This window comes from Anas platyrhynchos, chromosome 34 (genome assembly GCF_047663525.1).
Source record: "Anas platyrhynchos isolate ZD024472 breed Pekin duck chromosome 34, IASCAAS_PekinDuck_T2T, whole genome shotgun sequence".
Taxonomy (NCBI): domain Eukaryota; kingdom Metazoa; phylum Chordata; class Aves; order Anseriformes; family Anatidae; genus Anas; species Anas platyrhynchos.
In genome coordinates this window covers 918114-945995 of record NC_092622.1, presented here as the reverse complement: position 1 = coordinate 945995, position 27882 = coordinate 918114, and the positions used below count along the sequence as shown (strand labels likewise).

Here is a 27882-nt window from a genome sequence, read left to right as displayed (position 1 = left end):
AAATCCCCCTCCTCCGGTACCGGGAGGGGCCCCCCCGGACCCCCCCCGCTCTTCGCCGCGTGTTTGTGCGTTAAAAAATCCCGGCTCCCCCCGAGCCGTGCGGCCCCCCCGTGCCCCACCGGGGGCCAGGAGGAGGAGGAGGAGGGGGGGGGACACAGCCAGGGACCCCCCCCCCAGGGTGCTCTGGGGCGGGGGGGGGGGGGGCACAGCCAGGGACCCCCCCCCAGGGGTGCCAGGGCCGGGGGGGCACCGCATAATGCCCACTCGCTGCTCCGCTCCCCGAGGCCGCCCTTGCCTGGGGGGGGAGGGGGGGGCTCCTAAATGCCGTGCCCCCCCCCCCGTGCGCCCCCTGCAACCCCAATCTCAGCCCAGCAGAGCACAAAGAGCCCCCCCTCCCCCCCCATCTAGTATATACAATATAAGGTATAAATAGATAAATAACCTGCCCCCCCCCCCCGTGCCAACAGCGGAGCCCCAGCGGTGGGCGAGGGGGGGGGCGGGATGATCCCCTTTGCCCCCCCCTCACCCCCAGCTTTTGGGGGGAGCGGGGTCAGTGCCCCCCATCCCCTGTACGTCCCCCCCCCCCAAGCCCCCCAACCTTGCACCTTGGCACATCACACGGCTGGGGGGGGGGGCAACACAGGAGGGCGGGGGTGCCCCATGTCCCCCCCCCCCCGTAGGGACCCCCCCCGCCAGGGGCCTTCTGCAGCCACAGAGGGGATGGGGACAAAAGGGGGGGGGGGAGCAGAGAAAAGGGGGGGCAACAAGAGGTGCTAGGGCACGGCCGCCCCCTGTGGGAGGCTGGGGGGAGGGGGGGGTATTGGGGGGGGGTGGGGGTGTTGGGGGGGGGGGGGCTCATATTTAAAAACAACGAAAAATCTAACACTTGAAATGAGGTAGGTTTGGGTGCAGAAGCTCCTTGTGTCTGGCGGGGGCCCTTCGCCGCGCGCGCGCCTTTTCCTCCCGCGTCGCTCCGCTCGCTCCGGGGCTCGTCCGAGACGCACAAAAAAAAAATTAATAAAAAAAAAACAAAAAAAAAACAAGAGAGCCAAAAAAAAAACAAAATACACACAAAAAAAAGGAAAAAAACGACAAAAAAAAAAAAAAAAAAAGGAACCGAGGCGAGCTCTGGCCGCCGCCGGCGCGCGACGGGGCAGAGCCCGGATTGTCGAGCTCAAGGAGTCTGTGTTACCTTGGTAATTAGCGAGCAAATATTATTAAGGTTTGTTTCTAAAAATCCAGGCCGGCGGCTCCCAACTCGCTCCGGCTCCGCTGGGACCGCTCCTGCTCCCCCCCCCCTCCGCCCCAAAACCACCTCCGTGGCTCCCCCCGCCACGAGGGAGGCGGGCGGGGGGGAGTGAGGGGGGGGTCGGTTTTTTTTTTTGGGGAGTGGGGTACGGGGGGAGGCTCGCCGGCCCCCCCCCCCCCCCCACCTCCCCGCTTTTTTCCTCGCAGGACGAAGCAAAGAAAACCCTGAGTTGCCAGTCCGTCCGTCCGTCCGTCCGTCCGTCCCCATTCGGGCCGGGCCGGCGACCTCCGTGCCCCGGTGGCCGCCACCAACCGCCCCCCCCCGGGGCACCTCCATGGCCCCCGGGGGCCCCGTCCCCCCGGCGGAGGGCCCCCCTTTTTTTTTTTCTTTTTTTTTTTGGGGGGGGGGACACCGGTGCGTCCCTGGGAGGGCTCCGAGACATCCCCGGCCTCCCCCCGGCCCCCCCCCCCAAATTTCTCTCGCCGCTAGTTCATCCACTTTCGGCAGTTCCAGGCTCCGCAGTGGCAGGGGATCTTGTGCTGATCGTCCTCGAAGTCGAACTGGTAGTCGTAGGTGAGCTGGGGGGAGCGGGGAGTCACGCACGGCACGGCCCCGCGCCCCAAAATCACCCCCCCAGACCCCAAATCCCTCCCCAACACCCCCCCATCATAATCCCGGCCGCCCCGTGTGCCCCCCCCCGCCTGACCTCCTCCCCCTTGGGGATGCGCCGGCTGGAGATGATGATGATTTTGTCCTCCTTGTCGAAGGTCACGACTTCGGCCACGCAGTTGGGGGCGCACGAGTGGTTGATGTACCTGGGGGGGGGGGGGCACAGCAGGATCAGCACCGAGCTGTGGGGCAGTGAGGCACCGGGGGGGGGGGGGGTCTTCATGGCCCCACGCTCACCTGGCCGGGCCCCCCGTCAGCGTGGCGTCAATGACGTGCTCGTTGTTGATGCGGAACATGTAGATGCCACGGTTCTAAGGAGGGGACAGAATTGGTGTGACTGCTGCTCCAAACCCCCACAACCCCCCAAAACTGCCACCAGGGTCCCCCAAAATCCCCCAGGGCCCCCCAAACCCCCCCCTCCCTACCTGCTCCTCGTAGATCTTCTCGCGCCGGTTGGCCACCTCGTTGCGGATGATGGTGCCGATGTACTCGATGACCATGGTGTGCTTCTCAATGTCCTTGGCGGCGTAGAGCCCCAATCCCTGGATTCGGGACCTCGCCAGGTAGACGTTGTTCTTCCACTCCGTCTTCAGGCGCCGGTACTGGGAGGATTTGGAGTGCACGAACTGCTTGCTGTAGGGCGTGTTGGTCTCGCCCGTGAACGTGCTCTGGTAAGCCTTGGACATGCTTGTGCTGTTCAGGGTGTGGGGCCTGCCAAGGAGGGGGTGTCAGAGCCCAAAAGGGGGTGCCCCGGGGGGTCTCCCCCAAGGATCTCCCAGCCCTTGGTGCTCACCGCTTGTAGTGGGTGAGGATTTTGGGCTCGGCGCGGGCGCAGCCGGTGGGGTTGATCATCAGCGGCAGCTCCATGAGCGGATGGCGCCCGTAGCGGAACAGGTAGTTCTGGCAGCTCTCCACGCCGGGCAGCTGCCAAAAAAGAGGGAGCCGAGGGGCCGGGGGTTGAGGGGCAGCCCCACGGGGCCACCCCCCAGCCCCACCGGCACTGCTGCCGGTCCTTTCGTGAGGGGGCTGCAGAGGGGAGACCCCCTTCACCCCCTTCCCCACCCCAACCCCGGGACCTACCGACTCGGCGATGCGCAGCACCGCGTGCACCGTGAGGCCGAAGAGCTCCTCGCCCTTCAGGTACTCGGGGAAGAGCCGCAGCATGTCGGCCTCCTTCCTCATCATCGCCACCGGCTCGATGATCCGGTTCCAGACGGCTGCCACGGGGGTGGAAAAAAAGCGGGGACCTGAGCTGCGCGCCCGCAGCTCGAGGACGCTTTTTACCCCGTTCCCCCCCCCCCTTTCCCAAAGCACCCAGAGGCTCAGCCCCAGCTCCGGGCACCTCCCCGTGGCGCTCACCCTGTGGCGAAGAGTCGGAGAAGACCAAATCCTCCAGGCCCTGCTCGATGACCTGCACGACGAACTCGGGGCGCCCGTTGTTCTCGCAGATGGTGCAGCGGTAGCAGCAGCGGCGGTTGTTGGTCCGCAGGCTCCAGTAGATGCGCGTGGCCTCGTAGCCCACGGGGTAGAGGGCCGTGACGCTGTGGAAATCGGCCATCTGGTGGGGCAGCAGCTGCCCGATGGCGTGGAAGACCAACCCGCCCACGCGGAACATGTGGAGCCGTTCGCCCCGCTGGATGATGCTGGCGATCTGCTTCACCTCGTCCCGCTCGATGTAGACGCGCCGGAAAACGGTGAAGGTGCTGAGCTCCTGCTCGCAGGGGCCCTTCAGCTTGTGCAGCGGGCACAGCATCGTCTTGTCCTTGAAGAACATGCACTTGGCGCGGATGGCGCAGGCGAAGTGGTAGACGCTGGGGCAGCGGATGCGGTTGCAGCTGTTGGTGGCGCCGGTTTTCTGGCACAGGGAGCACTTGGTGAGCAGCCCGCGGTGCAGGGCCACCTCCACGTTGATCAGGGCCCCCCCCTGCGTCTCGTAGACCTCGGTGGACCACAGGGCGCAGTTCAGGTGGACCCAGAGGTCGAGGTCGAGGTTGAGCAGGCGGGCCGGCCCGTCCGTCGCCCCGTCGCCCTCCTCGTGGCAGAAGCAGCACTTGCGCAGGTCCCGCGGCACCTTCTCGGGGCGCAGCGTGGTGCCCAGCTTGTCGATGAACTCCGCGATCTCCTTGTCCCCGTCCCGCTTGGCCCCCCCTTTCTGGATGGTGACCAGGAAGCGCAGCCGTTTCCACCTCACCCCCTTCCACTTCTTCAGCCGGGGCCGAGCTTCGTCCCCGTCCCCCTCCGGCGGCCGCGAGCGCGGCTTGAAGCGGGGCGGCGAGTGGGGGGCCGCGGCCCCCTCTTCCCCGGGGGCTGGCGAGGGGGCGGGGGGCAACGGCGAGGGGGGTGCCGGGGCTGCCTCGTGGGCAGCCTCGGGGTCGGGGACCCTGGCGGCCTCGGCGGGGCTGGATGGGGAGGGGACGGAGGGGGACAAGGGGGGCGAGGGCTCCTGGGGCATGACGGAGAGCTGCCGCACGTCCAGGTTGGAGACGTTGTTGACGTAGCCGTGGTGCAGGGTCTTCTCGGGCACAGGGCTCTCCTGAGGCATGGGGGACGCTGTCAGACCCCCCCCATCTTCCCCACGCATCGCAACGGGGAGCCCTGCAGCACCCCATCGCCTTCCCAGACCTTCAAGGACCTCCCCAACCCTTTCCACGGGGTCCCAAGGGTGACACGGTCCCACAAGGGCCTCAGCACCTCTCCAGTCCTCCAGGCACCCCCACACACCTCAGTCCCAAAAGGCCCCCCCTCCAGTGCCACCACGTAGCCTCACAGGCACCCCAAAACCCTTTTCCCATGGCCGCAGCCCCACAGAGACCCCCCCAACTCCTCTCTCATGTCCTCAGAGCCCCCACCCCGGGGACCCCAGGCCCCGCTGACCTGTCTGAGCAGCGTCAGGAGATCCAGCTCGCCCTTGAGGCTGTACCCGGGCAGCACGGCGTCGAACTGCTTCAGCCACTCCGAGCTGCTCTCCGGCACCTTCCCGGCCAGCGCCGCCTTCTCCTTGCCCCCCAGCATCCCTGCGAAGGACAGCCTGTCACGGGGCACCCAACACGGGGACGAGGGACCCGTGGTGACGAGGGACACGGCGGACACTCACCGGCCACGTCCACCTCCACTTTTTTAGCCTCGACCACGGCCGCTCGCATGGGGCCGTCCGGGAACAGCACCTCGTAGGAGCTGGGGATCTTCACGCTCAGCAGCTCGGCCATGGCCAGCATCACCCCGTTGAGGTTCTGGATCAAAGAGGGATGTGATGGGTCCCCGTCCCCGGCCGTCACCGCATGGGGACACCGATGGCACACCCCCGGTGTCCTGCTGGCCCCTGGCTCACCTTGGCGGCTGCCGCAGACACGGTCAGCATGACGGAGACCTCGCTGCTCTTGCCCTTCTCCCACGGGGCGCCCAGGCCGGCTGCGCCCACCTTCCCCGGAGGTGCCCCGAAAGGCTCCGCGGCCTCGTAGGGCTTCGTGTCAGGGAACACTGGTGTGGGGAAAAGAGGGGGGTCAGAGCCTCACAGATCCCACCCGATCGCCCGGGGGACAGAGAGCAGGGCACGGCGATGGGAACAGCGAACACCCAGCACCCATGGGTGCAGGGAGCAGCTGGGACCCCTCCCCAGGGACTCTTCTCCTGCCCCACCTCGCCCCTACCCATCCCCAGCTCCCCTCCTACCGGTCCCTACACCCCACAGACACCCTCCCACCCAATCTGCGCCCCCCTGCAGACCCCCCCTGCCCTCCCTTACCCCCACCTGATCCAAACAACCCCCCCACACCCAGTCCACGTGCCCCCCAGCCCCCTTCCCCACTGATCCACGTGCCCACGCACCCCCCTCCTGCCTTGCCTTGCATATTCCAGGCCCGTGCCCCCCCCCGGGACCACCCAAACCCACCTGGGATGCTGGCACGGGGGATGATGGGGATGATGGGGGACAGCACGCGCTCCTCCAGCTCCGGCTTGGCCTCGCTGAGCAGGGGGAAGCGCAGCAGCTCCTCGCCCAGCACGCTCTCAGGGGACGAGGCCGGGACGATGCTGTCGGGGGAGTCGCTCTCGTCGTCGCTCTCCATCCTGCGGGGACAAAGGGGGGTCACAGCCGTGCCGGTGCTGGCCAAGCAGCCGGTGTCACCCACCCCCTTGGGATTGGGGGGGGGGTCCAGGAGGTCGGTGGCTCACCTAACGTCCTCGGTTTGGTTGTGCGGGGGGGTGGGCAGAGCTGCCAGCAGGTCCAGGCTCTTCACCTCCACAGCCGATGTGTCTGCGGGGGGAAAGGACGAGTGGCACCAGGGTCGGGGGTCCCCCAAAGGTGGTGGGGGGGGTGCCGTGCCACCCAGCACTGTCCAAGCTCACCTTTCTGGCCATGGGGCTCGCGGGCCGGCTCGGCGTCCTTGGGCTGCTCGCCCAGTTCCTCGGGGGCCGTGACGCCGTTCACCATCTTCTGCTGCACGGAGGGGGGCGGCGTGGGGGGCAGCGAGGAGGGCGGCGTGGGTGGGTTGCTGAGGTTGTTCTGAGGGTGGGGGGAACGACAGCGGGGTGTGAGCACGCTGCGGTGCCCCGGGACCCCCAGATCGGGGCGGGGGGCGCAGCTACAGCCCCCCCCTCACCTTGGTGAGCAGTTGGGAGTAGTAGTCGGGCACGCTGTCCAGCACGGCGCTGCCGAAGGCGCCCCGCAGCTGGCTCTTGCCGTTGATGGGGCTGCTGCCGAAGGGGGCGAAGAGGCTGAAGTTGGCCGTGATGGTCGGCTCCGTCAGCGGCAGCAGCGAGAGCTCCTGGGGGGGCAGAGAGGTGAGCAGGGGACGAGGCCGGGGACGGCCCCGTGCCGCAGCCCTGGCCCCCCTCCCCGTACCTGTTTGAGCTGCTTCATCAGCGCCTCGCCGGGCCGCAGCCCCTCGTCCTTGCGCAGCTTCTTGCGCGACGCCGGGACCCGCTCGTTCCCCTTCTGCACCCGCTTGGGTTTGGTGGCTGCTGGCTTGCGGGCGATGGAGGGGTCCTGGGGAGGAAAAGAGGAACGGGAGCAGTGCTGAGCACGGTCCCAGGGGGTGCTCGGTGCCCATCCCCATCCCGCAGCACCCTGCTCACCTCCCGGCCCAGCAGCACCGACTGCGGCCGCGGCTCCATCCCGGTGCCCCGGCCCTCGGCGTGCCCGTTGAGCTCTCCGGGGCACTGTGCCGAGAGCTGCACGTTCTTGGCCCTCAGCAGCTTCTGCAGCAGGAGGTGACCGGCCTCCGAGCGGCCTCCCGGCACCAACGGGCTGCTGCTTTGGGCAGCCCCGGGGTCCCCGTTGGCCTCCAGCCTGGCTGCCTCATCCCCCTCCAGCTCGCCTTGCGCCGCTGCCACCGCTGCCGCCTCCTCCTTCGGCTCCTGCTTCACCAACACCTGGGGGGCCTCACCCCCCGGCACAGCCCCGTTGACGTGGGTCTCACCGGGGTCAGCCGGGTCCATAGCGGGTGCCTCGGGGTCCCAGGGGCCACGCGCTGCATCAGGTGCTAGCCCCTGCTCCGCCGGGCTGGGGGCCGAGGCCGGGACCCCCGGTGACGTCTTCTTTGGCTCTTGGGGACTCTGCTCGGGGCTGGCCAGGTGCTGGGGGATGCAGCCCGTGCCCAGGGGCGAAGGGGCCGGTGGTGTGGGGAGCCGGACGAGGCCAGGCTGGGGGCCACGGGCAGCCAGGGCTGCCTGCACCAGCTCAGCCAGGGGCTGCTGAGGGCTGCTGGTGGGGGGCTGCCCCCGTGCCTGCCCACCCACACCCTGCTCCTCTGCCGGGGCACCCGGCCGGGCTTGGAAGAGGGGTCCCAGCGGGCGGGGAGGCTGCTGGCGTGCCTGGGGGCTGTGCTCCGGGGCCTGCCCGGGGAAGGGGCCGGGCTGCCGGAGCGCCTGGCTCTGCTGCAGGAGGCTCTGCTGGTGCCGCTGCACCAGGAGGGCCTGGAGCTGCTGCTGCTGCTGGGGCGTGAGGTGCCGCAGCTGCGGGTTTTTGGCCAGGACGCCCTGAAGCTGAGCCCGGATCTGGCCCATCACCGGCCCCGGCACTTGCCCCAGGAGGCCTGGGGACAGTGCGGTGGTGGCGGTGGCCCCCGGCTGCGGCGCTGGCCCTGCTTTGGGCTGCCCAGGGCTCTGGAGCCGTGGGGGCTGTGCCTGGCCCTGCAACGAGCCTGCCGGCACCTTGCCCGTCCCGCAGCCCGGCTGTGGCTCTGCAGCCCCAGCGGTGTCCCCGTGCAGCTGGGGCAGCTCGGGGCGCGTGGCCCCGGGGCTCTGCGGTGGGGCTAGCAAGGGACCCGGCGCAGTGGCCGCCCGCAGCCCTGGTTGTGCGGCCAGGGAGCCCAGGACGCCCGGCTGCGGGGAGCCCAAGAGGAGCTGCTGACCCTGCCCTAACTCAGCCTGGTGCTTGGGGGCTTGGGGCTCCGGCCCCCCCAGCCCCGGGGGGTTGAGGGCTCCCTGCTGCTGCTGCTGCTCCTGAGGGCCCCCTGCGTGCAGCTGCCCCCCGCTCTCGCTGCCCTCGGCGGGTAGGGCGCTGCCATCCGCTCCTCCGGGCTGGTCCTTGGCAGCCAGGACCACCGGGGCCGGCTGCATTCCCTGACTCAGGTGCAGCACGGAGGGAGCCTGGCCCATCGCCCCATGCTGCTGAAAGTGCTGGATGGGGGGCTGCCCCTGGCCCAACCCCAGGAGGCTCGGCTGGGCGGCTGCCGAGTTCTGCTGCTGCTGCTGCGGGGCCAGCAGCGCCCGCGCCTGCCCCAGCTGCTGGGAGAGCACGAGGCGGTGCCCCAACATCCCCGGAGGCTGCGGGGCCAACTGGGGCGACCCCAGCACCCGCTGCTGGTGCTGGGCAAGAAGGACCTGGCGCTGGGGAGCGGGGTGGCCCAGCACCGCCTGGTGCTGCAGCCCCGGCGCGTGGCCGAGCAAACCCGGCTGCTGCTGCTGCTGCTGTTGCTGCTGCTGCTGGGGTGAGAGCTGCTGCACCAGCAGGCTCTGCTGGCTGCCCATCACCGCCGGCTGTTTTGGCACCATGGGCTGCCCCACGGGCCCCGGCTGCGGGGCTGCTGCCGCCTGCTGCTGCCCTACCATGGCTGCTGGCATCGAGCCTTGTCCCATGACGCCCGGCTGCTGCATCGAGGTCTGGGCCATGACGTTGGGCTGCTGCATGGAGCCTTGTCCCATGACACCGGGCTGCTGCATCGAGGTCTGGGCCATGACACCCGGTTGCTGCATCGAGCCTTGTCCCATGACGCCCGGCTGCTGCATGGAGGCTTGTCCCATAACACCGGGCTGTTGCATTGAAGCTTGTCCCATGACACCGGGTTGCTGCATCGAAGTTTGTCCCATGACGCCCGGCTGCTGCATCGGTGCCTGTGCCATGACACCGGGCTGCTGCATTGAAGTCTGGGCCATGATGCCCTGTGGCTGCATTGAAGTCTGTCCCATGACACCCGCTTGCTGCATCGACACCTGCCCCATGACGCCCGGCTGCTGCATGGATGCCTGTCCCATCACACCCGGCTGCTGCATCGACGCCTGTGCCATGACGCCCGCTTGCTGCATCGCCGCCTGTCCCATCACACCCGACTGCTGCATGGACGCCTGTCCCATCACGCCCTGTTGCTGCTGCTGCAGGGACACCTGCCCCAGCATATTCTGCTGCTGCTGCAATTTCTGGGCCAGCTGCATCCTCTGAAGCTGCCTCTCCTGCATCAGACGGCTGTCGGCAGCCAGCCCGCGGAGCGCGGGGTTCCCGGGGAAGAAAGTGTTGGAGGTGCCGGGCACTGGGGCGTTCCCCACCGCCTGCTGGCCCATGAAGGACAAGCCCTGCTGCACGGCCATGGACACACCGCCCTGGGGCAGGCGCAGCCCCCCGGGCTGCCCCGGCTGCTGGCCAAGGCCTTGGGCACCCACCACGGCCCCCGGCGGCTGCTGGACGCCGTGCGCCGAGAGGAGCTGCCCGGGGAGCTTCGACATGAGGCGGGGGCTCTGCGAGGGGCTCAGGGCCATGACGGCCGAGGCTTGGTGCTGGTGCTGCTGCTGCTTGTTGCGGTACTCGGCCATGAGGTTGGTGTGCTCCTTCTGCTGCTTCCTCACCTGCGGGGAGGGGACAGGGGGGCGTCAGCACCGGGGCACCCTGCAAAAAAACGGGGAGCCCACCCGCCCGAGGAGCCCCTACCTGGTCCAGCTGCTTTTGGATTTTGCTCTGCTGCTCCGTAACCAGCTTCAGCTTCTCGGCGTCGGCCTCGGGGAACTCCCGGCCGGCCTTCTTGGCCGTGCGCTGCTTGGCGCAGAGCGCCTTGCGCGACTTGCGGTGCGCCCCGATCTGCTCCTCCAGCACCTTCAGCTGCATCTGCAGGAGCTGCTGCGTGTGGAAGAGCCACTCCTCGTACTGCCGCTGGTCGGCCTCGTCTGCGGGAGCAGGGAAGAGAGCTCGGGCTCAGCAGGGTCCCCAGCTCAGCCCAGCCCGTGCGGGCAGGATGAAGCCGTGCCCCCCCTCTCCGTGCCATTTCGGTACTCACTGATGACGCCTTGGGCGAAGGTGGGGGGGTTGGGGCGAGCCTGCGTTGGGTCGGTGCCGCTCCGTTCCTGGCACAGAGGGGAGCGTTGGTGACATGTGCCCCCTTCTCGGTGTCCCTGTGCCCTCCCCACAGCTCCCCAGGGGCCCATGAAGCTCCTGCCCCTCACTCACAGCCAGGCAGCCCTGGGGGGGGGGACCCATCCCCCTGTGCCCCCTACTCACCTGCCCGCTCCCTGCCAGCATGTGGTTCTGCATCTCCGACACGGCCGGGCCTCCCGAGAGCCGCTGAGCCAGCAGGGAAACCTGTTGTCTTTGGGGAGGTGCAGGGAGAAGGGATGAGCTGAGGCTGATGAGCACTCGCCCACCCCGTGCCCCGCTGCCCACCGTGCCCCTTCCCTTACCTGTTCATGCCCGGGGCCACCCCGATGCTGCCCTGGGCCATCACCTTCTTGATGCCCTTCAGCGCCACCATTTTCGCCTTGGCAATGGGATCCATGATGTCCTCGGCAGCAAACTTATCCAGGTCTGCGAGAGAATTGGGAAGGAATTCACCCTCTGCCGCACCGCATCCCCGACCCACGAGAGCCCCGTGCCCCAAAAAGACAACCCAACCACCCCAGCTGCCTCCGGGACCACCCCAAGCAGCTGCCGGGGCCAGATTTGGGTTGGGGTGAAGGCGATGGCCCTACCTGTGTCTGGGAAGAAGCTGTTGGCCAACTGCTGCTGCATGACGAGCTGGGGGGGCTTCAGGCCCAGGGTGGGCGGCTGCACCCCGGCCATCGGCTTCTGCACCAGCACCTGCTGCTGGCTCTGCTGCGGCTGCGCCAGGGCCACCTGCACGCCGTGGGGGGCTGCCAGGACGTGGGGCTGCCCTGGGGCCATGCCCATGTGGGGGGCCAATGCCGGGCCCTGCTGAGGAGTGCCGAGCCGGGGGGGCTGCGGTGGCATAAGCTGCGGTCTGGCCACCAGCCCCAGCTGGAGGGGGGCCTGCGGGGTGCCCATGCGGGGTGGCTGCGCCTCCAGGGGCTGCCCGGCCGCTGCCGTGTGCATCATGGGGTGCCCTGGGGCCGGGAGGTGCGGGGTACCCCGGGGCAGGTGGGCTGACATCTGCTGCTTCTTCTGCAGCTCCTTCTTCTCGTGCTCCAGCAGGTCCTCGATGAGCAGCGGCAGCTCGCTGGCCACCAGAGAGCTCTCCATTTTATCCAGGTCATCGGCTGGCGAGTGCCGGGCGCTGCCCAAGCCCAGCGCCCTGCTGTCGAGCTCAAACTTCTCCAGCAAAGGGTTGCTCTGGCTGCCCAGCTGGGCAGGGGCCAGCCCGCGGCCAGGGCCAGCATAAGGGTCCTTCTCCAGCACAGAGCCACTGTTTGGGAAGTGAGTCAAGCCGAGGCGAGCAGGGCCAGCACCGGGGCTCAGGAGGGTCTGGCTGGGCTTGATGGTCAGCCCCAAAGAGGCAGAGATCTTATCCGTGCCCTGCAGGGCCTCCGACTTGACGGGGACTGGGAGCCGCTCGGGGCCACCGGCGGTGAACTGGCAGGGCGATGTCTTCAGGCAGCCTTCCTCCAGCTTGGGCTTGACGTCGGTGGGCAAAGCCTTTGCCTCCAAACCCTGCGCCTTGAAGTCTGGCTCAGGTGCCAGCGCGGTGCCGGGTGCGCAGGGAGCTGGCCCCAAGCCCACCCCCGGCACCAGCCCTTCCTTGGGCACCTCCTGGTTCTCCACCGACGGGGCCGGGTCTTTGCCATCGCCAGGATCGGGGAGCTTCAAGCTGGGTCCCGCCGGCTCCGTCTTGAGCTGGGCCTCACGCTCAGCCTTCTCGTTGGCCGACTCAACCAGGCGCAGGTGCTCGTTGAAGATGTCCTTCTTGTCACCCGTGTCCAGCTCGGGGTCGGTGTAGGCCAGCAGGTCGAACTCGTCGCCGTTCAGCAGGTCGTCCAGGTGGGGGTCGGCCGTCTCCAGGCTGTCCAGGTTGCCCAAATCATCGTCCCCTTTGGCCACGTCCGGATCCAGGCTCAGATTTGCCAAATCGTCGTCGTCTTCCAGGTCCTTGTGGGAGCCGAAGTCGTCGTCCAAATCGGGCTCCACCGGCACCTCGCAGGGCAGCCGCCCGCCCTCCAGGCTCAGCTGGCTCTTGCCCGGGGCCGGAGCTGGTGCGGGGCTTTCCTTGGGACCCTCGGGGCGCAGGGCAGAGCTGGAGGAGAGCGGGCGCGGGGGGACGTGCTGCAGCTCCAGGCTGGGGGTGGGCAGCGGCACGGGGGGCACCGCTTTGGCGTGCAGCTGGTGGTGGCTGTTGCTCATCTCGGCGCCTTGCGGTGAAGCGGGCGGCAGAGGCACCGGCATCTTCTGGGGCTGCAGCGCCGGGGCGGGGAGCGCCTGCATAGGCATGGCGGGGGTGCAGAGGGGCTGCGGGGCGCCCTCCTCCCCGGGCAGGAAAAAGCGAGGCCGGGGAGGCTGGGGAGCAAAAGGGGAGCCCACGACCCCCCCAGGTCCCTTCTGCACGTTGTGCCGCAGCTCGATGAAGGGTGCGCCCAGGGTGCCGGGCGAAGCGGGCACCGGCTCGGCGGGGGCTGGCAGGCGGGCGCCCAGGTTGCCCACGGGGGTGCCGGCGGCTGGGGGGGCGAAGCGGGAGGTGACGGGGAGCCGCAGGGCTGCGGCTGCCTGCTGCTGCTGCTGCTGTTGCTGCCAGAGGTGCTGCTGCGGGGACGGCGCCGGGAAGACCCCACGAGGGTAAAAGGCCTGGGGGGGGCCCACTGCCGCCCTGCAAGACACCGTGGTGTCAGGGGGGCAGCTCGGCACTGCCCCGACCCCAACCCCTTGTGCACAGGGCACCCCACAGTGTCCCGATCCCCTCCAGCTGCATCCTGTGGACACACAGCTACCCCATCCCTCCAAAATAAGTCCCGTGAGCAGGAGCTGGGGGGGCACACGACCCTTTTGTCCTGCTCGTTTCTGACCCGCATGCGGGGCACTCACCTCCCGTTGATGTCCAGGGCAGCCGGGGTGGCGGCCGGCGGGGGCCGCGAGAGCCGCTCGTCCTGCGCAAACGCCGCCTGCACCATGACCGAGCCGGGCAGCTTCCCGCTGCCGGCCGGGGTGGCCAGCGACCCTAAAAGACCCTTATCCTAAAAGAAAAGGGCACAACGTCACCATGGCCGTCAGTCCATCCCAAATCCCGAGCCAGGCCGTGTGTCCCCGTGTCCCCCCTTACCTGTGCCGGCTGGTAGGCGCCCATGCCGCGGCTCAGCTCGAAGCTCTGGCTGCCGGCCTCGGGGGCCCAGCCCGCGGGCGAGGGGGTGGCAGCGGCCGCCGCGCTCTCCTTCTCCTGCCGCAGGCTGTTGCGCTGGATCTGCTGGCGGATGAGCAGCTCGCGAAGCCGCTGGCGCTGGGAGAAGCAGAGAATTAGGAGCGAGCAGGGGCACAGAGCAAGACCCCCGCCGGCCCCGAGCCGGGGGACAAACCAACGCAGAGCTTTGGCTGCTGCCCCCAGCCCGGTGCCCACGTTCCCTTCATGGCTCCGGAGGGGTAATAAAACGTGGAGCTGGGCTTTTTGATCCCGTTACCAACTGTGACGCCCCACGTTCCTCCCTCGCAGCCCATCCCAAACCCAACTGGATCCCACGCGACCCCCTGGCGAGCCCTCACCTGCCTCTGCTTCTCCAGCTCCGAAGGGCTCATGGTGGCCATGGCCCCGTCCTGGCCGCCAGGCAGCTCGGCCAGGTCCCGGTTTGGGGGTGCCGTGAGCCCCGCAGCCGCCTCCTCCCTCTTATCAGCCCCCAGGGCGGCTCGGGGCAGGAAGGCGATGGTGGCATCCGGCTGCTGGGGGGGCGCTGGGGGCTGCTGGGGCAGCACCGAGGGCGGCCGGAGGGGTGAGAGGCTGTAGGTGGTGTCGGCAGCCCCGGTGCCCGGCCCCAAGGGGCTGCCGGCCTGGTGGAAACCGGGGGACGAGGCGTAGGCTGAGCTCTGGGGCTTGCCGGGGACGAAATGGCTGTTGATCCCGTGGGGCTGGTGGGACGGGGAACCCTTGAGCGGCTCCGAGACGGCCGGGGGGAAGGTGAAGCGCATGGGGGGCTGGCTGCCCGGGAAGACGCTGGCGCCGGGGGAACGGGCAAAGGGGGGCTGCTGCTGCTGCTGCCCACCCGGCACCTTGGTGTGGGGCTCACCCGCTGGGGTGGTCCCAAAACCCCCACCGCCGGCCGCCGGGCTGTGCGAGAGGGGCACCGACTTGAAGCCCGGCTCCGGCATTTGGGGCCGGGGTGGTTTGTGCAGGGGGGTGAAGGGATCCCGGGATTGGGGCCGGGAGGGGGGCTGGGAGTAAGGGTCCGGGGACTGGAAGCGGGGGGTGACGGGCGACTGGCAAAAGGCTTCGTTGGAGAGCGGCCGGGGTGTGAGGGGGGACTGGGAGCTGGATTGGGACTGGGGGCTGGCGGGGACGCGGGAGAAGGGCTCGGAGGGCAGGGAGCGCGGCGGGAGGGCGCAGCAGCCCTCGGGAGGGGGCTGCGGCCGGGGCGTCAGCGGGGGCTGCGCGTAGGGGTCGGGGTAGGGCGACTGGCGGTAGAGGTCGGGGTGGCTGGGGGGCGAGGGGGCCAAGGGATGGGGGTCTTGGGGTCGGTGCCCCAGCCCCGGGCTCTGCGGCTCTACCTGAGAAACCCGCGGGGTCAGGGGGGCTTTGAAGACGTCGGCCGCCTTCAGCTCCGCAGCGGAGAGGTGGGGGCCGCCCGGGGAGTCCCCGTAGCCCATGGTGGGCGCGTAGCCGGGCGAGCAGACCCCCAGGTTCCCCCCTCCCTCCTCCTTCTTTACCTCCAGGCCCTTCTTCTGCTCCCCGAAAGGCAGGGGCGAGAGCAGGGCCTCGGGAGGGCGGGCGCTGGGGCTCCCCGGCACCGAGAGGTTGTCCAAGGAGGGGCACCGGGGCTTCAGGAAAGGGTCGGGGGTGCCGGGCTGGTGCCGGGGGGTACCGGGGGGCGTGGGGTGGAAGTCGGGGGGCTGGGAACCACCGGGGAGAGCGCGGGGACCGGCGAGGGGCTGAGCGGGGAAGGGCTGGAAGGCAGCGCCCGCCGTGGGGCTCTGACCCAGGGGCGAGGGGAAGCGGGGCTCCAGCGCGTAGGCGGGCGCCGCGCCGTAGGGGTCGTGCGAAGGCACTTGGGCAGGGGACTGGGGGGGGAGCTTGAGGAAGAGCTCGCTGGGCGATTCCGGCCCCCCGGCGGCCCCAGAGGGGGGCTTCAGGAAGCCCTCGCCCGCGGCGGGGGGGCTGCCGATGTAGACGGGCTGTGTCCCCGGCGGCACCGGGATCCGTAGGTGCAGCGAGGGCCTCTCCGGCTTGCGCAGTCCCTCCCCTTTGGTCTGCTTGTTGATCTGGCTCTCGGCCTGCTGCAGAGAGAGCCCGGCCGTCAGGGCCGTGGGGACGCAGCACGCCGACCCTCCCTGCGGGCTGGGGAAGGGGCTAACAGGGCAAGGAGGGGGGGGTGCCGGGTTTCCAACCCACCCTCCCCCCCCCAAGGGCTAGGACGGGGCCGCCGGGCACCTCTCGCCCCAGCACGTACCTTCTGCACCTTGTTGATGCGATGAGCCGCCCGGTTATCTTTGGCCTTTTGCTAACGAAAACACGAAGGCAGCTGACTCGCAGCCCCGGGGAGCCCCCCGTGCCCCCCCCCCACCCACCCCGTTATCCCCCAGCACTCACCAAATAGGGGGCTTTGTCCGTGGCGGGGACCTTCCTCCAGAGCTTCATGATCTGCTTGCAGCGGCTCGACCAGTCTGGGAGTCCGGTAGCAGCAGAGGGCACGAGAGGAGGAGAAAGTCAGCGTCAGCCCACGCACCCCAGGAGCCCACCCCAAACCCTGGGATCCCTTTTTATCCAGGCAGCAACTCCACCTGCCCTCCCCCCCCCGGGCCCCCAAAACCCCTCCAGAGCCCTACCTGGATAATCCTGCTTGAGGTTGGGGAAGTTCATGTTGGCGTAGAGCACGGGGGAGATGGTGGAGAGCTCGCCCAGCTCCTCGTCCTTCTCCCAGCGCTGCAGGCTGCGCTGGTTGTAGGACAGCCCGTCCCCCTCGCCCTCCGTCGTGGGCGTCGTGGGGGTCGAGGGGGTGGTGGTGGCCGAGCTGCTGGCCCAGGGGCTCTCGGGCTCGCAGTGATCCGGGCTGAAGAAGCCGCTCCGCTCCCTGCAGGGGGGGCACAGGGTGTCACGGGCAGGGCACGGGGAAAAAGGGAGCCCTGGGTGTTCAATTGTGCTTGAGGAGCCAACCTCAGCCCCCCCCCAGCCAGCCACTCACCGGTTATCGAGGAACGGGGACTGGCAGACTCCCGAATACGACTCCAAGGAGACAGCTCCAGAGAGAGAGCCCAGGGAGACGCTCCCTGCAAGAGAAGGAGAGGGTCACACGGGGGGCAGAGCACGGCCTCGAGCCCCCTTGATCAGCCTTTAGCAGTACAAGACCCCCCCCCATGCGCCCCCCCAAAAGCTTTCACGCCCCTTCCCAGAGCAAGGAGGAAGACCCAGGAGCCTGAGCCCTTTGCTGGGCTGCAGCCACTGCTCCCGTCGGGGGAACAAAGCGGGGAGGAAGACGCGGCACGGCAGCTTTCCCAAGGCAAAGGGAGGGAACTGCCCCCCTCCTGCACCCACCGGGACTTCCCCGGGGCTCGGGGCTCTGCTGCTTCCACCCACCCTGCCCCGGCAGCTGGAGGTCTCCCGGCAGGAACGGCCGCTGCGCCCGGCTGGGGTCCTGCCCCGCGCCCCCCGCCTCCATCCCCGGCGCCACGCAGTTCAGGGGCTGCTCCGCGCGCTCGGCCGAGCCCAGCACGTCCTTGAAGAGCTGCTGCACGTCCTTGCTCTCCATCTTGGGCAGCTCTGCGGGAGGACAAGAGGGAGCTGAGCAAGGAACGGGGGGGGGGCATCCTGGCCCCCTGACCCCCAGCGGTGATGGGGGACCATGGGGGGACCTTGGGGGACCCTCACCTTCCGTGGGGATCTTGTCGAGGTCGGAGCTCAGTGCGCCCTCCCCGGGGGTGGCCGGCTTCTCGGCGTCCCCGGGGTCTGGGGAGTTCTTGGGGTCGTCGGTCCCTGCAGGGAGCAGCGAGCGCGATGCCCTCAGTGGCCGGTCTGGGTGTCTTCCCCCATGACCCCCCCCCGCAGCCCCCAGACCCACTGGGTAGACAGAAGCCCCCAGACCCCCAGGGCACACAAAGCACCACTTGGGGTCACCTCTTTCCACCCTGCCTGGAGTTCTAAGCTGCCCCTCAAAGGCCTTGGAAGGCTCCTAATGAGCCCTGGCCGAGGATGAGGGGGTCCGGGGGGGGTCCCAGGGCTCACCCAGGTCCTCGGCCTTTGCGTCGTCCTTGCCATCATCATCGGGGGCTGTGGCGCTGCCGTCGGTGCTGTCGTCCCCTGCCAAGCACCAGGCTTCAGCAGGGCCAGGGAGAGGGGCGACCCCCCCAGTGCCCCCTGACACCCCCCTGGTGCCCACAGCAGGTCCCTATAACCCAGTGACCCCCCCCCAGTAACACCCCTGCCACCAAGGCTGGGGCTCCCGTCGCTCCCTGCTCACCTCTGGGGTGCACGGGGGGGTCCCTCCTGTCAGGGGGGGCTCCCTGCAGCGCCCCGGCCATGCTGGGATCCCCTTTGTGCCGGGGGGCTCCCTGGCCCAAGGAGGGGCGCGCGGCGCCGTCCCCCACGCCACCCGCCGTCAGCAGCGCCTTCCTGCTCAGGTCCATCAGCGCCTTCCCAAAAAACGCCTCCTGGCCGAGGAGGAGGAGGAGGAGGAGGAGAAGTCGGTGTCACCGTGTCCCCGCTGCCATCCCCTCGCCTCTACCCCACCCAGCACGGTGTCCCCCCCCCGTCCTTTGTCCCTCGCCCCCCCACCTGCAGGTACGGGGGGAACATGTCCTCCAGCTTGCTCTTCTTCCTCCCCCGGCGCTTCTTCTTCTCGTCCCCCTCTGCCGAGCCCGGATCCAGGCCGCCCTCCGCGGGGAGGTCCCCAGGAGTCCCTACAAACGGCAACCCCATTAAATTCCTCTCCACAAAGGAGCTCGGGGCCGTCCTCGTGCTGCAGGAAGGGCTCGAGCACGGCCCCACCGCCTGGGCGCACCCCTCCTGGCCCTCTCCGTCCCCTGGGGCCACCCCAGGTGGGACAGGGACACGGGGAAGGGGCTCTGGGGGTCCCTACCATCCTCGGGGTGCCCCTCGGCGCTCAGCCCCTCGCGCCCCACTTCAGCCAGCACCGCCGGGACCTTCTTCAGGCGCATGTGGGACTTGCGCTGTCGCACCATGAAGCCACCGATGCCTAGGGGGGGGGCAGAACAAGAGGTGAGGAGGGGGTCACAGCAGCTCCAGGGCAGCCCGGCCGTGGGGGCAGCGGCTGTGGGCAGCACCCACCGGGCCGGTAGGGTTTGCGCTTCCTCTTCTTGCACTCGTCCGGGTCCTCCAGCCCCTTCCCCGAGTCCACATCGGCCCCCACGTCCCGGTCGGGGCTGGCCAGCGCCTCCAGTTTGATTTCACACTCCATGTGCTCGACCCCCACTGCCAAAAGGGGAGCAGCGTCAGCAGGGTGCCCCCCAAAAAACCCCTCTCCCCGGCTCACCCCCTCCCCGAAAACACACCTTCGGCCTTCAGCAGCTCGTCGGCATCCAGGTCGCCGTCCTTCTTGTCGTCGGGGCCCAGGGGGTCTCCCCCCTCCAGCCCCCCCTCCCCATTCAGGGTGCCCAGGCGCCCCTTGCGCTGCCGCCGCTTGTGCAGGGGCGACATGGAGAGGTTGCGCAGCACCGCCATGCCCGTCTCCGTCAGCCACACGCCCTCGAAGCGAAAATACTGGGGCTCTGCGGGGACAAAAACGGGAGCTGGGTGTGTGACCGGTGCCAGGAAGGTCGCCAGGAAGCCGGCAGCACCGAGCACGGCACCGCGTGTACCTGGCTCCTTGGCCTTCGCGGAGATCTCCGAGGGAGGCGCGGGCACTGCAGGGGAAAAGCAGGCACGGAGGTGAGGCCACGCTGCCCCGCAGCCCCCAAATCTCACAGAAGACCCCAAACCTCACGGGGTCCCCCCCCGCGGGTGCTCACCAGCTGGTTTGACCACGTAGGGCTGGCAGGCGCTGCAGTCGAAGCCTTCATCAGCCGCCTGCTCCACCTCCTCCTCCGTGAAGAGGCTGTCACACGCCGCGTGCAGCCACCTGCGGACAGCGGGGACCCATCACGTGCCCCGATCACCCCAAAAATCACCAGACCCACAAAAAAAAACCCAAGCTGCCCCTGTCGGGATGGTCCTGAGCAGGGCCTGCTGCCCCACGCAGAACCCAAAAACCACCCCAAGAGCAGAAATCTTTGGGGCGAGACCCCAAAAACACCGCAGGACGTACAGAGAGAGCCCAAACCTGCGCAGCACCGAAATTCGACCAAGGCGCACGGAACCCAAGCACCACCGCGAGCCCTCGGTGTGTGCGGCGACCGAGGGGGCTGCAGCCCCCCTTCCCCAAGCCCTGGGGCTCACCGATCGCAGTGCCGGCACTGGATGAGCAGGTCGTCCTCCACGTACTTCTCGCGGCAGAAGGGGCAGACGACGAGGCTGGCGCAGGGCGCGCAGTGCGTGTAGTTGTTCTGCCACTCGCAGTGAAAACCAGGAGAAGCCGCCCCGCACTGCACGCAGCACACGCACCTGGAGGGGGGGGGGGAGGCGCAAAAGGCTCAGCGCCGACCCCTCACCACCCCCCAAAAAGGCTCCCCCCCAACCCCACGCACCATTTGCACTTCCAGCCCCCCTTGGGCACGGTCTGCAGCGGCGGGTCCAGGCAGTAGGTGTGGTAGCTGATGTCGCAGTCGTCGCAGAGCAGGAGCCGGGAGGGGTCGGAGGCTTTGCCGCACACTTCGCAGACGATGCACTCCACACAGCGCCAGCCCTTCAGCAGCATCACCTTCGTGATCTGGGGGGGGCGGGGGGCGGCCACGTGAGCCTCAGTGCGGCCACGGGGGTCCCGGGGGTGGCACAGCCACGGGGGACGCCCCAAAGCATGGGGCAACGCATCCACGTGGACGTGCCCAACATCACCCTGTTTGCACACCCCAAAAGCTCCCAGCCCGAGCCCCCCAGGGGGCACAGCCCGGCGTGGGGGGGGGCACAGCCCGGCATGGGGGGGCACAGCCCTCCTCACCTTGCTGTTGACGCAGTAGGGGTGGTAGCACTGGGAACACTGGGAGCAAGCCAGGAGGTGCCCCTCGGCCCCGCGCCCGAAGCTGCCGCACACCACGCACATGTCCTGCGGGAGGGGGGCCGTGAGAGGAGTTTGGGGGGGGGACAACGGGGACAGGCACCCGTCCCCTCATCCCGCAGCGCCCCCGTTACCTGCATGAGCACAAACTTGTCGGTGTTGGAGAAGAGGACGACCGTGTTCTGCATCGTGTCATCATCATCCTCATCTTCCTCCTTGCTGGGCGAGCTCTCCACGTCGGCGAGCTGCGGGTAGAGCGAGGGGGGGGGCTCAGGGCAAGCGGCAAAGCTGGGGGGCTCAGCGCCAGGCCCCCCCCCAGCTTGCCACATGGCTTGGGGAGCGCTGGCCACAGCCTGGTGCTACAACGGGGTGCACGAGAACATCCGAGAGCAGCAGCCCCCTGCAAGCCAGCCCCTCCCCGGTGGGGTGAAGCCCCCAGCCCCACAGCGCAGCCCCAGGCAGACCCCCCCCAGGCCTCCCCCGGGACCCCTGCCCGCCCATCGGCCCGAGGCTTCCTGAGCCTTTCCAAGGGATTGGGGTGCTGGGGATGGGGACGGAGGTGAGGGGGGGGACTCTCGGCTCTCAGCCCTGCCACCTAACAGCTCTGGGACACCCCCGGGCCCCCCCAACCCCCCCCCCCCAGCCTCTGCCCCCAGCCCAGCCTTACTGCTAGGGTGTCAACGGATGAGGTGGTCGACTTCAGGCGCGCACGGCCCCGGCCCCGGCCCCCGTGGGACCCACCTCGGGGGCGCCTCCGCCCGGGGAAGCTGCTGCTGCGACCCTAGGGCCAAGGGGAGAGGGGAGGGGGGGGTTACAGCAAGCTGGGGGCGACCCGGCCAAACCCCCCCCCCCCCCCCCCACCACCACCACCTCCCCACGCGTCCCGGCTGGGGCAGAGGCAGCATCGGGGCACGGCCCCCGTCCCACCCCATCACGCGCACGCGGCCCTCGCCTAATGGGGGCAGCCTGGGGAAGGGGGGCACAACCCCAGCGGGGTGGGGTTGGGTGTCCCCCCCCGTACCTGCTTGACACGGGAGCGCCCCGGGGAGCTGCGCCGGCGGCTCTTGTCCCCGTCCCCTTTGGTGGCCGGCTCGAAGAGCAGCGAGTCGTCGGTCTCGGCGCCCAGCGGCAGTGACCCCGCGTCCTCCTTCTGCAGGCTGGCGTCGGCCGAGGCCAGCCCCAGCTCGAGGGACAGAGACCCCCCCCCTTCGGGGTCCGGCGAGCCCAGCAGCGGCTCGGAGCCTGGGAAGCTGCTGCTCGTGTCCCCCTGGCTCAGGTTGGAGATCTCGTTGAGGATATCGGGCCGGGGGCGCAGGGCGGGGGGCTCGGGGCCCCCCTCGTCGCCGCGCTCCAGCAGCTTCTCCCCCGCCGGGCACACTTCCATGGGGGTCTCGGGGCCCAATTCTTCCGGCTCCAGGAGCAGGGGGGACCCTTTGGATTCGGGGTCCCCCCCAGCCCGGCCTTCCTCCAGCCCGTCCTCCTCGCTCAGCGGCGGGGAGCTCCCGCTGGTGCCCTCCCGCTCCAGTCTGGGCGCTTCTTCCTCCTCCTCCTCCTCTTCCTCAGGCAGGCCCGGGAAGGGCCCCAGTTCTGGGGCCGGGCTGATATGGGGGCCATCTCCAGGGGGGCTGCTCGGTGACCCCCCCTCACCGCCGCCCGTCTCCATCTCCTCATCCTCGGGGGGCTCAGCAGGGGCTGGGGTGCAGGCGGGGGAGCCCAGGGGGGGTGGCGGGGAGCCGGGGGGCTCCGTGTCCATGGCAGTGCCAGGGCTGCCGGGGGGCTCGGGCACCTCCTCCTCCTCCTTGGCGTGGGGCGAGGGCTCTGGGGGGCGAGCGGGTGACACAGCACAGAGATCTGGGGGGGCACAGAGGAGGGGACGGTGACGCAGCCCGCAGCAGAGACCCCCCCCCGCCACGACCTCCATGTCCCCAAACCCACCTGGGGGAGCAGGGGGCGGGGGCGCGGCCTCGGGGAGCAGCAAGGGCTCGGGCTCCAGCTCCATCTCCTCTTCCGAGGGCACCTCCGGGGCCAGGGCGGGCGCTTCCTCTGCCACTGCCACCTCGGGGAGGAGACCTGAGGGACGGGGAAGGGGTCAGGGAGGGGGGGCCACAGGGGTCCCCTCGCCCCCTGCACCCCCAGAGGGGCAGCAAAGCACACGGACAGGTAATGGGATGAGGGGGAAGACCCAAGTGTGGGACCCCCATGGGCACAGGGGTCCCCATTTACCTGGTGGTTTGGGGTCTTCCTCGGGGGACAGCTCGCTGGGGAGCGGCTCGGCGGGGCGTAGATCTTCAGGGGGGGGCAGCTCCTCGAGGAGAGGCTTGTCGGGGAGCAGCTCATCAAGGGCTGGTTCGTTAGGGGGCAGCTCATCAACGGGCTGCTCGCTGCGGGGCGGCTCGTCGGGGGGCTGCAGGTCGAGGGGCAGCTCACTGGGGGGCTGCTCGTCCAGCGGGGGCTCCTCGGGGGGCAGCTCATCAAGGGGAGGCTTGCTGGGGGGCAGCTCGTCGGGGGGCAGCTCAACGGGGGAAGGCTCCTTGAGGGGTGGCTCATCGGGGGGCTGCTCGTCGGGGGGCGATTTGTCCAGGGGCAGCTCGTTAGGGGGCGAGTTGGCAAGCGGAGGTTTGTCGGGGGGCAGCTCCTCCAGAGGTGGTACGGCGAGGGGCAGCTCGCTGGGGGGCAGCTCGTCGGGGGGCGCCTCGTCAAGGGGCATCTCGTTGGGGGGCGCTTCTTCGACAAGGGGCGACCTCTCCAGGGGCAGTTCGTCAGGTGGGGGCTCGTCGGGGGGCAGCACGCAAGGAGGCAGCTCCTCCGGGGGGCGCACATCGAGGGGCAGCTCTTCGGCGGGCGGCTCTTTAGGGGGCGTCTTCTCAAGGGGTAGCTCTTCGGGGGGGGTCTTCTCGAGGGGCAGCTTCTCAAGGGGCAGCTCTTCAAGGGGTGGCGGCTCATCGGGGGGCACCTTCTTGAGGGGCAGCTCTTCGGGGGGCACCTTCTCGAGGGGCGGCTCATCGGGGGGCAGCTCGTCGGGGGGCAACTTTTCGGGGCCTGGGGGTGCCACCTCAGGGTCCCCCCCCGGCTGCAGCTCCTCGTTGCTCCCCTCAGGCTCAACTGGGGGCACGGGCACCTCCGCCAGCCCGCTGCGATCGGGGGCCACCAACCTGGATGGGGGGCACCCAGTGAGGGGAGCGGGGCTGCAGCCACCCCAGGGTCCTCCCAGCCCAGCAACTCCCCTTTTTTTTTTACCAAGGGGGGTGCCCACCCGCTCCCCCCCATGCATCCCAACTCACGCCTGGGCCGCAGGGTCGGGTGGGGGGGCTTGTCCCTGCGCCCCGCAGGCTCCCTCCGTGCCGCGCCGCTGCTGGCAGCCCTCGCACACCGAGTAGCTCCGGTGCCACTGGCAGCCGGGGTCGAGCTCCGGTGGGCGCCGGCCGCAATCCGAGCACACCCTGCAGTTCTGGGGGGGGGGCAGAGGGGCGTCAAAGCTGGGGCAGGCACCCCCCCAGAGCTCCCCGAAGAAAAGATGGGGGTAGGGGGGGCGCACCTTGCACTTCCAGGAGTCGGCGGGGACGCCCTCGATGGCCGGCTCCATGCAGAAGGTGTGGTAGCCCTTGTCGCACGCCTCGCACACCAGCATCTTGGAGTCCTCGCCGGGCTGCCTGCGGGGCACGAGGGGGAAAAAAAAAAAAAAAAGGTGAAAAAAAGGTGAGAACCGTCCTCCTGCGTGTGTCCCCCCCGGTGGCTCCCGGGGAGCCGGGCTCACCCACCTGCAGGTCTGGCACACTTTGCAGTCGGGGCACTGCCACCCTGAGCGCGTGCGGGGCGTGAGCGCGATGTCCAGGCAGGCGCCGTGGTAGTGCTGCCCGCAGCTGGTGCAGAACAGCAGGTCCCGTGCGTCGCCCAGCCCGTCGCACACCACGCACCGGGCGTCCTCTGCGCGTGAGATTAGGGCGTCAGGACCCCCCCCCGGGTACCAAACCACCCCCCCCCCTCCGTGCTTCCACGTCCCCTCGGGAGCAGGACCCAGCACCCGGCACGCACCCATCTGCGCCGCCTCGGCCACGTGCTCGGGACACAGGAGCCGAAAACTCTTCATGGCCTGGAAGCAGCCGCTGGCGGCGGCGCAGGGGAAGTGGTAGAGCCGGGGGCAGCCGGCAGCCCGGCACGGGATGGTGGCCCCCCTCCGCCGACAGTGTTCACATTTCTGGAAGGGGGAGCAGCCCGGCGGGGTCAGGGCTGAGGACTGGGGGTGGGGGGGGACATTCTGCCCCCCCCCCCTTATCCCCTGATCCTTCTCTGAGAGCCGCTCACCTGTGAGATCCCTGAGAAAACAGCTCTGCCCACGCCGGCCAGCCCCCCCGTGGCACGCTCCACACCATCGGACCAGGCTGCGCACCAGCGGTGAACCCAGCAGTGCCCTGCGGGGAGGGGGCGTCAGGAACCGGGATCCCCATGGGATAGGGACCCCCAAGGGGCTTTGGGACCCCCACGGGGCTTTAGGACCCCCCATGGCACGAGGGATCCCCCACGGGGCCCCCACTCACCCGTCGGCTCGAAGAGCTGCGCCGCGGACACTCGCTCGGAGAACCCGACCTGTGCCAGGTCATCGCCCGCCGGCTCCAGCTCCTGGGGGGCTTCGCCGGGACCCTCGGGGGGCTCGAGCCCCCCCCGCAGTCGCTCGGGCCAGTCGGGCTCCGGCTCGAAGCGCTGCAGCTCCCGCTGCCCGTGCAGGCTCCAGTCCCCACAGTTGCAGAGGGCGCAGCGGCGGGCTGGCGCGCTGCGAGGGAGGGGGGACAGAGGGCGTTGGGGACGTGCAGAAGCCCCCCCAAAAACCCAGGCCACCCCCGAGCCCCCCCCAAAATCCTCACCTGCCGGCCTGGGGAGCTCCCCCGGTGTCCGCGCTCTCCAGCCCCGGCCCCGCGGAGGCTCCTTCGGGGGGTTTCAGGGGGTCCCCCTCGGCGCTGCCCATCTCCTCCGAGGGCGCGGCCGCATCGGCTGCGGGGAAGGTGACCCTCAGCGGCCCGTCGGGACGAGCCCCCCCCCCCAAAAAAAAAAAAATAAAATAGAGGACCCTGCCCCCTGCTCACCTGGCGCGTCCGCGTCCTTGTCCTCGCCGGGCGCTTTCTGTTCGTCCATCCTGCCTCCTGCGGCCCTCCGGAGAGGCGCGCGGCTGCGGGGGGGGCACGAGAGCCGTGAGTGGGGGCGCAGACCCCTTGGGTGCCCCCCCAGACCTTCAGGTGCCCCCCCCAGACCTCTCGGTTCTCCCCCCCAGCCCCAAAGCCCGCACAAAGGGGCTCAGCCCAGCACCCAGAACCACATCCCCGTTCCCCATGGGGGGGGTCTCTAAGACCCCGCACCCCACAGCCTGCTCCCTTCCCCCCCATCACCGTGAGCCCCCCCCCGGGTATGCCCCCCCCCCAGGACACGCCGCAGGATGCCTGGGGGGGGGCGAGCGGGGCAGCCCCACATATCTGGGGCAGCGCATTCCCCACCAGCGAGGCCACGTGGATCCCAATTAAACCCCAGGGAGGGGGGGGGGCAACCCCCATGTGCCCCCCCCCCGGGTGTAGGAATCACCAAACCCCCCCCCAGGGCCCTCCCCCCCCCCCCAAATACCCCCCCCCAGCAGGGACGCGGACCCATCGGCTCCATGGACCAAAGCCCCCCCCGGCGCCTACATTAAAACCTGGGGGGGGGGGGGCACGGGGACAGGCCGGGGGGGGCACAACGGGAACGGGAGGACTCCGACACCGCCCCCACCCCCCCCGAAAACCACCCCCCTGTGCCTCAGTTTCCCCGGGGAGGGGGGAGGGGGAGGGATCCAGTTGAGCCCCCCCAGGACCACGAGGGCGAGACACGCGGGGGGTGGGGGGGGCGGTAAAGAACCGTGCCCCCCCCCACCCCCCCACCCCTCCCCGGTAAAGGATTTCCCACGCGCCCCCCCCCCACCGGGACCCCCCCCCTCGGACCCCACCGCACACCGGGAGCACGACCCCGGGAACCGGAGGAAAGGGGGGGGGCACGGTTGGGTACGGACCCCCCCCAGCTCCATACCGGCCCCCCCCACCCCCCCCACCGGGGAACCGGAGACCCCAAACCGAGCCCCCCCCCCCACCCCTCCGGTCAGGCCCCACCGCGGCTGCGCACCGAGGCCCGGTTTTTTCGGGGGGGGGGGGCGATTTGGGGGGGGGGGGGGGCTCCACCGGGTGCTACCAGCACGGAGTGGGGGGGGGTCAAATCCTGGTTCCCGTTCCCCCCCCCGGTGAATTTGGGGGGGGGCCGCGCGCTGCCCGGAAGATCCCCGGCGTGCAGCGGGCACCGGATCCGGTGTGCTTGGAGGGGGGGGGGGGGCAGCGCCTTGAGACCCCCCCCGCTCCCCTCCGGACCCCCTCCCGGTTCCCCCCCCACCCCCTCCCCGGTACCCCCGAGCCCCCCCCCCCCTCCACCCCCGGTACCGCCAGGCCCCGGCCCCCCCCCCCCCCCCGCGGCCTACCCGGGGCCGTTCCTCTCAGCTCAGGCGGCGGCGGCTCGGAGGCGGCCCCCCCCCCGCCAAACCGAGGCCTTTCCAGGCCCGGGCATCCCCGGGAACCGGAGGATTTTTTTTTTTTGGGGGGGGGGGCACACAACGACCCCCGGCTCACACAAAGGGGGGGGGAAGCTCCCGGGAGGGGGGGGGGGGGGGGCTCCTTTTTTTTTTTTTTTTCTCCTTTTTTCCCCCCAACCCTTGGGGGGGGGGTACAAAACGGGAGAACGGCGGGGGGGGGGGTGGGGGGGGAGACTTTTCCCTTCCGGGGGGGGAAAGGGGGAAGCGGAAAACGGGAGCGGAAAACGCGGGGCCCGGCCCCGGGAGGGGAGGGGGGGGGGGGGCGACCGGGGAAAATTGGGGGGGGGGGGGGTCCCGACACCGCCGCTCTCTTACCCGCGGCCTCCCCTACGCCGCCGCCGCCGCCTCCGGTGCCGGGGCCGGGGCAGCGGGGCGGGAGGCGCTCCCCGGTGCGGCCATTTGCAGAGGAAAGTAGGGCCCCGCCGCTCGCCCCGCCCGCCGCACCGGGGCCGCCGCTGCCGGAGGAGGAGGAAAAGGGAGAAAGGAAACGGAAACGGGGACGTGGAAAGGGGGGGGGAGGGGGGGGACGTGAGGGGGGGGGCGCCGCCGCCGCCGCCGCGCCCGCACTACTTTGTCGGCGGGGGCTCGGGCGGAGGGAGACGGAGCGCGGAGGGCGCGGCGCTGCGGTGCTGGGGGGGCCGGCGCGGGCCGCAGTGCACGCTGCTGCCGGGAGGGATCCCTCCGCGAGGGTTAACCCCAGCGC

General features: G+C 70.0%; 1 protein-coding gene across 9 annotated transcripts; it reads right to left on the bottom strand.

The window, feature by feature from the left end:
• Nucleotides 1-1188: 1188 nt before the first annotated feature.
• On the bottom strand, nt 1189-27675 carry KMT2D (lysine methyltransferase 2D). 9 transcript variants are annotated; one of them, XM_072032003.1, is made up of 55 exons: nt 27495-27675; nt 25663-25745; nt 25444-25570; nt 25120-25352; nt 24887-24993; nt 24617-24779; nt 24343-24508; nt 24120-24234; nt 23866-24032; nt 22808-23736; nt 22520-22654; nt 21606-22435; nt 21252-21365; nt 20719-20829; nt 20528-20632; nt 20118-20299; nt 19870-20034; nt 19443-19552; nt 19293-19337; nt 18987-19202; nt 18763-18906; nt 18554-18670; nt 18250-18374; nt 17936-18125; nt 17701-17775; nt 17347-17451; nt 17014-17259; nt 16664-16748; nt 16308-16552; nt 16072-16145; nt 15932-15982; nt 14037-15758; nt 13603-13776; nt 13368-13516; nt 11090-13152; nt 10802-10925; nt 10623-10710; nt 10402-10468; nt 10059-10291; nt 6992-9976; nt 6759-6902; nt 6517-6681; nt 6263-6419; nt 6089-6170; nt 5808-5983; nt 5247-5395; nt 5013-5148; nt 4793-4932; nt 3278-4451; nt 2999-3135; nt 2712-2842; nt 2344-2629; nt 2156-2229; nt 1956-2064; nt 1189-1827 (listed from the first exon to the last, which is right to left on the bottom strand). In XM_072032003.1, the coding sequence occupies exons 2-55, from the start codon at nt 25709-25711 to the stop codon at nt 1735-1737; spliced, it is 16284 nt and encodes a 5427-aa protein (XP_071888104.1). In that variant the 5' UTR covers nt 25712-25745; nt 27495-27675; the 3' UTR covers nt 1189-1734. The 9 variants fall into 9 exon arrangements, with proteins under 9 accessions (XP_071888104.1, XP_071888102.1, XP_071888106.1 ...); XM_072032001.1 differs by having other exon boundaries at nt 16072-16155; nt 16309-16552; XM_072032005.1 differs by having other exon boundaries at nt 16072-16155; nt 16309-16552; nt 17056-17259.
• Nucleotides 27676-27882: the final 207 nt, after the last annotated feature.

Excerpts from the sequence above, each read along its gene's own strand:
- KMT2D (XM_072032001.1), bottom strand. The coding sequence starts at position 25,711 with ATGGACGAACAGAAAGCGCCCGGCGAGGACAAGGACGCGGACGCGCCA. Across the intron at positions 24,509-24,616 it reads GGCCGAGGCGGCGCAGATGG|AGGACGCCCGGTGCGTGGTG; the intron begins GTGCGTGCCGGG and ends TCTCACGCGCAG. Across the intron at positions 1,828-1,955 it reads GCATCCCCAAGGGGGAGGAG|CTCACCTACGACTACCAGTT; the intron begins GTCAGGCGGGGG and ends CGCTCCCCCCAG.